General features: G+C 41.2%; 1 protein-coding gene across 1 annotated transcript; it reads right to left on the bottom strand.

Annotated features, from left to right (window-relative positions):
* Window positions 1–261: 261 nt before the first annotated feature.
* Window positions 262–9,253, bottom strand: LOC141806573 (transforming growth factor-beta receptor-associated protein 1). The gene is made up of 11 exons (XM_074692166.1): window positions 8,470–9,253; window positions 8,122–8,316; window positions 7,780–7,934; window positions 5,635–5,717; window positions 5,163–5,510; window positions 5,014–5,071; window positions 4,791–4,934; window positions 4,461–4,595; window positions 4,231–4,375; window positions 3,730–4,151; window positions 262–3,642 (listed from the first exon to the last, which is right to left on the bottom strand). The coding sequence occupies exons 1-11, from the start codon at window positions 9,143–9,145 to the stop codon at window positions 3,499–3,501; spliced, it is 2,505 nt and encodes an 834-aa protein (XP_074548267.1). The 5' UTR covers window positions 9,146–9,253; the 3' UTR covers window positions 262–3,498.
* Window positions 9,254–10,682: the final 1,429 nt, after the last annotated feature.

Below are 10,682 nucleotides of genomic sequence, written 5' to 3'. Positions count from 1 at the left end.
GAGAAGAAATGTTCTTGTTTTCCCTCTGCGCTCAGTCTGTGGTGCCCTGAGGTATTTTTATCAGGAGGAAAATGTCTGTATATCCCTCCATACTTCCCCCATAACTGCTCCCCTTATGCAAGACATTGATTCCTTTTAACAGACAATACAATTCATTGAAAGGAAGACACTTGTTAAAAAAAAGTGTGTGAAAAACATATTTAAATGCACCAAACAGCCCTCAGTGTTACTCAATTTAGGTAGAAGTACAGTGTGCTCGTACAGTCCTTGTTTGTGAGTATTTTTACCTCTTGCTTACTTTCAGCTGTTGGTCAGCATCAAAGATGGGAGAGACATTTTTAAGGAACAGTGTAACCTCAGGTGTCAGAAATGCCCCCAGAGGAAACCAGAGAGCAAGGGGGGAAAGGAGGGGACGATGGTCTTGACCTCAGATCCACCCAGAAGTCACTGGTCAGCAGGCACGGCCCAATCTTCAGCCAATCACAGAGCAGAAGAGTGAACACACAATCCTGCAACAGCTTGAAATGAGGGGAAGGACTAACATTTTAGTGTTTTATACTCCGATATATTTGAGGGTGTCAGATTCAGAATTAAGGGTTTGTTTACATTATTATTATATGTATGATATTATTTGTTTATTATTAGTAGTAAGTTTATTTGTAAAGGGACCATATACAATAAAAACATAAATGTTACCATTTGATGCATTGTACCAGAGTTAGCCTAGAGCTAATTTACATCTGCAGTCCCATCAAAGAAATAGCAATAAGACATTGAACAGACATAACAGAGAAATGGCAATAAGACAGTGACACAAACTGTACAGTTAAGCCACCCACTTATATATACAGAATCACATTCACACACCCACTCAAAGATACAGTCACATACAAAGTCGTGTTTAAAATTGTTTTACATTTAAAAAAGACAGACAGAGCTTTGTGTAATTTAGAGTGTGGGTATTACTTGTCCAAGGGGCTCTCTATCTTCGTATAGATAATTTAGTAAATGAGTGTTTTAAGTTTTCGCGGCAGTCTGTCAATACTTTGGAGACGGAGTAATGATTAATTCTTTGCTCTGAGTGGTTGCCCGGGTACATTGAGGACGCCCAAACCTGACGTGGTCATTAGGGACTTCCCATATTCATTTCTTGAAAATTAAAACCGTTTTTATTTTCAATTAATTTAAACTATGTCACATAGAGTCCAGTCTTGAAAATGATAATTGGATATTTGACTTTTCATTTTCATTTTGACCCAAATAAGGCGCCTATATTCTTGAAATCGAAATGTATTTCCTGTGTTGCTTTCCTGTATTGTAAGTAGGGATAGACCGATTATTGTCCAGGCTGATTATCTGGGCCAATATTTGGCATTTTGGGGCATATCAATATCTGCCCTTTTTTTAATCCGACAGCCGATCAGAAACAAATTTAAAACTGCGTTGTTGCGGCTCTGATGCAGCCGCTCCACTGTCTGCTGTCACTACTCAGTCCCCAGCACTGTCCCACCCACAGTACCATCTGATTGGTTACAAGCAGAGCCATGGCTTGGAAAACAGCCAATCAGCAGTGCAGTTATTACAGTTATTGCAGATACATTGAAATATTGGAAAACTTTATTTACTGTAGAAAACTTTAGTTATTTATTTTTTTTAAGTTTTAATTTAACTTAAAACTGCTGCTGAGCCTGGGAGCTGTTTAATAAACTCATGCCTAAAGGTTTTTGAATAAAGTTAAGTGTTGGAGTTTGTATCGTTCAAAATTTTAACACCAGTATTTGCACTTTTTAATACCGGCTTCAAATATTGGTTATCGGCCTCCTTGGCTACAAATAATCGGTATCAGCCCTGAAAAGTCCATATCCCTCCATCTCTAATTGTAACACACATGCACAAACAGCACTTCTGCAGTTAAACATGCACTGATTAGAGAGGTCAGACTGACGGTGCTGCACTCTCAATGTGGACCTGAGAAATTGGGGGTTTGGTGCCTTGCTCAAGAGCACCCAACAGTGCTCAGGGATGTAAGCTAACACCTTCCCAGTTATCAGCCCAATTCCCAATCTTTTTCCGCGCCTTGGCTTGAACCAGTGACCTTCCAATCATTACTAAACCAAGTCCCTATGGACTGAGCTACTGCCGCCCCAAATTCCTTTTTTCTTGTGTAGAAAAATCTAAATCTATCTAAACAAGGTTAGATAGCACAGAAAGGGACGTGGCAATTGTTCCTTGACAACAGAAAAAAGGGACAACATGGATTCTTAGATTTTCTGGAATGGTTCAGTAATTTTCCATGAGTCAGAGGTTAAACTTATAATCACAGTAAGACACATCCAAAGCTTCAGTCAGGTGTAATCTTCTGGCCTGTTATTGTGAGGCTTCATGGCACCTTCACAATACATGAGACATGATAGCGTACAACATTCAGATACCCACAGACAAAGCTCATTAGGACAGAGAACAGAAGACATGTTGGCGAGGGCATCACAAAGTAATAATCCCATCCAGCAGCCTCATGATCCACTATTTATCTACGGTGCAATTAGCCGCTCACCCCGGGCCAAAAACTTCCACTGACTGGAGCCAAATGCTGCTACTGTTCCTGCTCATTTAGGCGTCTCCTTTACTGCTGTCCCAAAATGCACCAGGATGAAGAAATGCTCAGTTAAGGATAGCTTTAATGACTAAATTACTGCAAAAATAAATGCATTTCCAGTGTCATCAAACTTAATTATATGTGTTTAAGCATATTTGCACAATTTATACTGCACATGTCGACACACTGGGGTTGTGTGTGATTATTTGGAGTAAACATCTGTCATTTGCCCCTAATATTACAAGGATGGTGGTGGTAAAAACATGCACAAACATGTTATTTGATGCTTATAAAATCAACTAAAATGACCTCAAAGTCTGCACTTCCTTAACCTGTTTGCTTGTCATTTTTAAACCTGTAATCTGGATTATTTTCAGGAGTCATAAAATGTATTTAAATGCAAAGGGCTGCATCAAAAAGCCTCTCACGTGCAGCCTCTCAGTGGACTTTCTATTTCCAGCACCATGCAGACAAATATACACAGTAGGTGGAAACCAGGATGGTGGAGATGTATATATACAGCAGTGAGAGCTGGTCAGAGTCTACAGGGTCATCAAGTTGACCACGGCTGGTTTTCATGTAAAACACCACTGTCTGATCAGTGCACACATGCCCCTGAGTGTCCTCCACAATTCACTTTATAGCTATTGCTGTCCACGGTGTCTGTAGGAAACGGCTCAGACATGCCGTTCTGGAAAAGTGCACCACTTGCTCCTTTTGCATTTTGAAACCTGTTATTTACTCAATGTATTTTTTGTTTTCTAATCAGGGAAAGTGTCTGGTCTAGTGTCCTTGAGTTGAAACTTAGTACAGAGTTTGTCCTGTCTGATCCAGAGATTAGATCTGGCTGGAGGCAGACGTACATATTTGAATACACACAGTATAGATTTGTCTGTGTATCTCTACAGAGATGAAGGGTCAGAACAGTTTGTGTGCATTATTTCGCCCTGAAGGCTACAGGAAAACTGTGGCTCAGCAAAGTGCTTTTGACAAACTTTGCATCTCTGCTCCTTGTCCAGTCTGAACTTTGTCTTTGTGGTTTGCATCTGCAGAGGAGGGAGTGAAAAGAAAACAAGAAATACACATTATGCTCAACTGAGTGTAAAATATGAGGCATATCTTGTTGGACTCACCCACATGACCTTGTGCCGCATGAGCTCCACCTGGCTCAGAGCCGCCTCCAGCTTTGCCATGCGCCTCTGGTGGAAGGTCACCCTAAGGGATTGGACTAAGAACTGGGAGAGCAGCTGGACTGACCAGGACTCTGGCAAGAGCAGGAGGACCTTTTCTGCTGCAAAGATCTGTGGGTTGTTGTTGAGGAGATCCACGGCAGCGTTAGTGAGATCACTGGAGCTCAGGTAGATTTGGAGCAGGGTGAGCAGGAGGGTCTGACTGAACTGTGCGTCCCGGTTTTGGGCGGCCCTGCGGCAGAAGGCCTGCGCAGCCTGGAGGTCTCGCTCCTGGTGAACGAGCACCTGCAGCGCCTGAGTGTGCTCGCCTGCTTTACTCAGGAGAATGGCTTTCTCCACGTGCAGGGTTGTAGATTTAATTCTCTCTATAATGAGAAACAAAAAGATGGCTCATAATTTAGTCACACTTAGCTTTTATGTAATTTTCCAGCAGCGTCCACACACCGTGCACAACTGAGACATCAAGACACTCAGATTCCCAAAGCAGCTGCTGCAACTTCCCCCTGGTCTCCACCGAATCTGTTTCCTTTTCCTCCTGCAGCGTCTGAGAAACATATGCCAAGGCCAGACGGTTGTGATGTCTCTCCTCCTGGGGGCAAATTACACCAATCATGTCTACATGCATTTAATAAAGAAGTCAGGTGATCAGATTAGAAAGCTGCTGCTGCGCCAACCTCACTCCCCAATTCATGGATTAGGAACTCGAGATACAAAAGCAACGCCAGGGGGTACTTCTCCAAGAAAGCGAGGATGTCCTCCGTCTCTAATGGGGCATCTGGTGGACGTCTGCTGAAAATCTGCACTCCCATCTATTTTTGAGCGCATCAGAGGTGTTATTGGTCGTTTAATCACCATTATGCTTAATAAACAATGTGAATTAAATCATTTATTTGGTGTCAATTAGATATCTGCTCATTTCTTTCACATAGTTGTTCTGTGCAACTCTGCCCTCTGCAGTTAGGTTGAGGTCGTATGAATATTTCTTAAGTAAAAAAAAAAATCACCCCTTGGTTGTTTTGAAGAGTCCAGTCTGCAAAGGTCCACACAACATCACTGTCTTGTAGCTGACTGAGAGTCTGAACTATATGTCGATACACATCAGGGCAGGTGGGGTCTTTGTGGGAGCCTTCGACGATCTTTACCCAAGTCTAGAAGAAAACAGTGGTCTTGAAGTAATACCCACATTGTGCATTATTGTTGTAGATAAAATATTTTGGGAAATAATACCTTAAGTGCATCAATGTGATTTCCATGGCTTTGATAAAGGGAACCTAGAGCAAAAAATCTTTAAAGGAAAGAAAAATCATCATGAAATATGACATCTTGTCTAATTTGTGCTTGTAAAAAGTGTAGAAAGACTAATCTTTTGTTTTCACCTGCTGTGTGTCTCCAAGAAAGGAACACAGAGATCCAGTCTGCACTCACTGGGGGAAGCTACAAGCTGCTGCAGATTCTCAGTGTCTCCCAGTTCTGCGTACAGCCTCAGGAGGGCGCAGTCCACTTCCTTACTGTGCCTCAATCCCTGCACCGTCCCCCTGACTGCCCTGAGAAAGTCTCCCAGGAAGAGCAGGTAATGATGAAATGTGTTTCTGTCCTCCTGCCAGAGCACCTGCAGATCTCTGGCCTTGTTCGCTTGATCAAGCTGGGATTTGAAGTCCTCGCACAGACCAGACTGTATGTCAGGGTAGAGGCGGATGATTTCTCTGGGGTCCAGCTCACCTTTACTGTTGGAGTGGATATTGATTAGACTCTAGAGTAGAGCCACTATTTACAAAATTCACTCTGCTTGTTGAGGTTTATTTAAAATGTTTGGAATTTGTAATACTTTGTAAAAGGTTTTTTCCTCACATGAACAGATCTTTGGCCTCAGAAAAACCCTGTCGGTAGTAATGCACAAATCCAGCCAGGCTGGTGATAGCCTTCTGCAGCTCCTGTTGGTGAAAATAGCCACTCAGAACCAGGCAGTCATAGCAGGAACATAATTAAAGCGACAATAAGTGAGCTGAAATCATTGAGGCAGAGAAGGGAAAGTGCTCTGATAGTAAAACCGCACAAAAACAACCAATCAACTAATGACTCATCAGCATGTTAATTCTTTCATCATCATCACCTCTACAATGTGACCTGATATGAGCCACAAATAACACTAAATCTCTCACACCATCTGCTGTACTCAACAGCAATCATCCAACTGCATAAAAGCTAGCAGCTCACAACAGAGATGAATTATTGAAGTCAAACACTGCAACTGAACACCATGTGAGGCGGTAATATATGCGTATTATCTGCACATCAGTGGTGCGTATGAATCTACTGAATGAGGATTGTGATGACCAAACTGTATTACCAAGACAGACAAAAATAAAGCATCTAAATTGAAGCAGATTAAAGTTCAGAACTGGGCGGACTATGTGACAGCTCTTTAACTAACAGATGGATTTCCATTCAGTGCGGCCCAAGCATTTAGGATGACTTCAAAATCATTTAATTCATAAACTTTGATATTTCATTATCACAAGGTCAAAATATATTTTTTAATAGTTTATAAAAAACATTCCCTTTAGCAGATAGCCAAGGCTAATGGAAAATGTCTCAATTTTCGTCATTATTTGTGTTGCTACATCTGTTTTTGTGATGTGCTTATGCTAATGTGCTAAACTACCAAACTAGCATGCACAAATATAAGTTTATTATCATGATTGTTGGTTATTGGCTTTCTCACCGTGGGCATGTTAGCATACTCCTTAAAACAAGAGGCTAATAAAAGAAATGCTTGCATGGTCACTTAGTAGTTAAGCTAATGACAGTGATGCTAACATGGTAATAAAGTAGTTTTAATTTGCATTGATATTTGATGACCTAAGAGCAGTAAAAATGCTGACTAATCCCTCTGCTAACAGTTTTGACTAACTAAGAATTGTCATAAGTTTAACATCTAAGGGTTTTGTTTCAGCTTCTCTTTGTTGAATGCTAATGTTAATGTTAATATTCACCCTAAAAGAAGTTGATAACAGTAATACTAGCATGGTAAAAAAAACTGTTTCAAAGATATTTGTTGACTTAAGATTAGTCAAATGTATTACATAGTAGTCTGCTAACAGCTTTGGCCAATGGAAAATGTTGGAAGTTTTTCATCTTAGGATTTTGTTACAGCTTCTCTTTGTTGAATGCTAATGCTAACATGGTATGCTATAGATTATAAACAAGCCAGAAGATGGGACTTTTGAACCGTAGCATCTTAGCACTGGAAAAAGCTAATAGCACTGCTTCTCTGTCTATTGAGTAATAATCATTTGCCTCATAGTTGTTTACTACTGAGAATTCTACCTCCTGACGCTAGCTAACAGTCTAAGCTAAAGAAAAATGTTTAGAGTTTAACTTTCTGTTGTATCAGCTCCTCTGTTGAAAGATAATACAAATGTACTAAACTAAGAGTAAGGGACATTATAAATGTGTGACATCTGCATTTTCACATGGCCTTTTTTTTAAAGCTAGCATGCATCTGAAAGAAAGCTAATTTCAGCTCTGCTAACTTCAGTGGCATTAATTGCTTGATTCATGACCCAAAAAACAGTGTTAATGATAAAAATGCACCTAATAATTGCACAGCTACAGTGAATTTTTGTTGTTTTTGACATGCTAAACTACAATGGAGAATAGGGGGAATGTTAACATAAGTTTGTTGGCACTTCCATTTATGTGACCCTGTTAGCATGTGATGATAATACACTAACCTTGTAACCACAATCCATACTTTTTTTTTCATAATTTTTAACCAAAACAATACACATTTCTATCACATAGGAATAGGCTGATTAGCTGCGCACAAAAATAAATGTCAAGGATTGTTTGTTGTGAGGAATAGTGGCACAGAAGAAGAACTATAAATAGCTTTGTGCCAGTAACCTCAGAAACCTTGTATTTGTCAGAAACCTAGATTTCAAAGCCATGGCAGGTTTACTACCTGTCATGTGTTTGTAAATTGTATGTCACCTCATGTGAGTCGAGCAGTCCATGTCCTTGAACTCCATCCAGCAGCATCAAGGCCTCCTCGACCCTCTCTAGCCTCACAAGTGTGCGGATCTGCTCATCAAACGGCACCAGACGAAGGCTGAAAATGTCTCTCTCTGTGAACACTAGCGCGCCATCTGAGGAGAGATTTGTTGTTGGTTTTCAGAGACAGTGTGACGAACAGTAGGTGCGAGAATGATTGACTGAATCAGTGCAAACTGAGACAGACAAAGCTTTTTCTTTCTAAACAAAAACCACACTCTGACAGCCTCTCTGTCTACAATCTGGCAGGATTAGGTGATGAATGGATGCCGACTGGTGTACCTGATGTTGAGAGCAGACCCTTGGCTCCGCTGAGGCTCACAGTCTGTTTGTGCTGCTGATCTAGCACACTGTGCACAGACAGCACTTGAGGCTGCAGGGTTAGGATGTAGGGGAAACACACTCGGGCTGCCAGCACCTCCTGAGGCCACTGCAGGGGAGGACGCTGGCAGATCCCCGTCTTCATCACAAACATGCCTGAGGGATGAGGATGGAGAAATGATATCTTGGCTGAACAAATATCCTTTGGCTAGATTGATAAATAAAGGACTGAAACAAGATGATTAACTGTGGGGCTGACTGAGAGGTTTCTGTCCTGCAGGATGAAGCAGAAATCCTTAGAGCACTTACCCAAAGATTCAGGTCCATTCAAGAGGAACTCCCCTGGTCCAGCTGATGTAACAAAGACACACTGTCGGCTGTGAGTGTGACGGAAAAGCTCATGGCTGCTCCTGGTTGTCACATCATAGAGTAGATACCTGTCCCTCGTTGCTATACACATACAACTACAATCAACTGCTAATGCCACAGGTTCCTGAAAGAGAGGGACTTCCTTTACAACCTCCCACCTGTCCACGCCCACCACGTGGATCTGGATTACCTTCCTGCGGCTTGAGGAAGTCACCATCTCCACAGAAGTGGCCTTCTGATCTAGGGATGAGTCGCACACTTCAAACAGAGACACGTGCTGGATCTTCTTCAGAGCAGGAACCGGCTCCAAGGAGAACATGTTGAGGGCTGTGACGCTCCGGTCCCACAGAACCAGCAGATGGTTGAAAAGTGGGACCGCTCTCAGTTGGAGGACTTGGTTGCTTGAGCCGAGTTTCCTCACTCTACCTTCTCTGCTTTTTATCTGGTCTCCATTTGAGCTACTGGAGAGGATGAGATGCTGCACTGATGCATCTCTTGTTCCTATGTAAACATTGTTTCCGAAGCACTCAACGCACTGGATGCTGCTTTTGTCTTTTTCTTTTGGGGACATTTGCTTCTCATACACATGTGTTTGCGTGAATGCTCTAAAAGCCATTGCAGAAATTAAAGGATGCTTAATTTTTCAAGTAATCGACCGAACGGGAAAGAAAGCGACAGAATTTCTTTAACTAATAGAAAATATAACTGTCCCTACCTTCTTGCTGCTCTCCCTTCCTCTCTGATCCCTGCACAAGTTCATAAAGTGTAAACCAGAGTTACCTACCATGTGACAGGAAACCTAAGTCAGCATTTTCACCGCTCATCCTGCCATGTGAGGACACTTACACAACTCATCCAGCAGCTTTCACTCAAAAAAGAAAAAAGGAACAGCAACTCTTTTACAAGTATCATAACAATAGATTTAGAGAGGAGGACAGATATTTTGGGGTGCCCACAGTTACGTCCGCCTGTTTCTTAGCTTGTACTTGAACCTAAGTTGTGGATTTTGGTTGGTGGATAATTGACAAGTAGAAGAGCGAGTGATCTGCTGATGGAACCATATATGGTTGCTCTGGGTTTGTTTACAGCTAGAATGAGCTGGGTGCGACCAGGTCAGGAGACAGAAGCACAAGGAGGTTTGTTTTACAGCAATGATTGTCTAAAGGGTGACCGAGAGAGGACAGTATGATCTCATAAAGATCTCAGATCAGCTATATTTGTTGCACTGACATGCACAGACTCCTCCTCTGGATGGCAACAGTGGAGTGAAATAAGAGGATGAGAAACAGCAGGCCTGGAATGATTTCCCATATCAACATTGTATACCTAGAAAGCATTTTATTGGTATGTGTGGCGTTCATAATGCACTATTTTCCTTTATATGAATACAATTTCTATGTTGGCAACTAGGGATGGGAATTGATAAGATTTTATCAATACCGATGCCCTTATTGATTCTGCTTAATGATCTGATTCTTTATTGATTCCCTTATCAATTCCTGTTGTGAATTTTCTTGGTACAAAAAGTAGCTTTACAGGTTTTCTATGTCATCAACTTTTAATTGAGTTTATACTGTAGGTGAATAAAATGTAATTGGTCCCTGAGTCTGGATATTTCTGTGCATAATTACACAGAAACAGGTAAAAATTGCACACAATGTGACGTTGATGTAATATGTTTATAATTCAGGTAGGCCATCTAGTGTCTCAAAGTGGTTATAGCAATGATTTAAGTTGTTTGGAAGCTTTCCGTAGTTATGAAGTCAGCCATGAGCCTTTCAACTGCCTGTTAGCTTTTGATAATTGAAATTCTCTGTATTTTTTACAAAGAGTTGATGTGATATGTTTCTGTGATGAAAGTTTAAATTCTGTTCTGAAGCTGAAGTTATACTGATGTATGCTAACTGCTAGCGTATCAATCCAGTTTCCCTTATATGTTAGCATCAAGCTTGCGCTATTTTGTTATTTTGTTAAATAAGGTGATTTATACCATTTCCAATGTACTGAATATGAATCTCCTGAGAGAGTAACGTACATGTCTTTATGAAGTCAGTTCTTCAGTAAAACTTCAAGCTGAAAATCCTGAATCAGAGTTTTCTTGGGAAATGTTACCTAACTGCTAAGCTAAGATAGCTGCAGCAGACTAGTCGACG

This window comes from Halichoeres trimaculatus, unplaced genomic scaffold (assembly GCF_033239565.1).
Source record: "Halichoeres trimaculatus isolate MK-OKI-2021-1 unplaced genomic scaffold, fHalTri1.1 fHalTri1_scaffold_17, whole genome shotgun sequence".
Classification (NCBI taxonomy): Eukaryota; Metazoa; Chordata; class Actinopteri; order Labriformes; family Labridae; genus Halichoeres; species Halichoeres trimaculatus.
The sequence above is the reverse complement of the archived record's forward strand: the minus strand, read 5'-3'. Positions and strand labels throughout refer to the sequence as shown.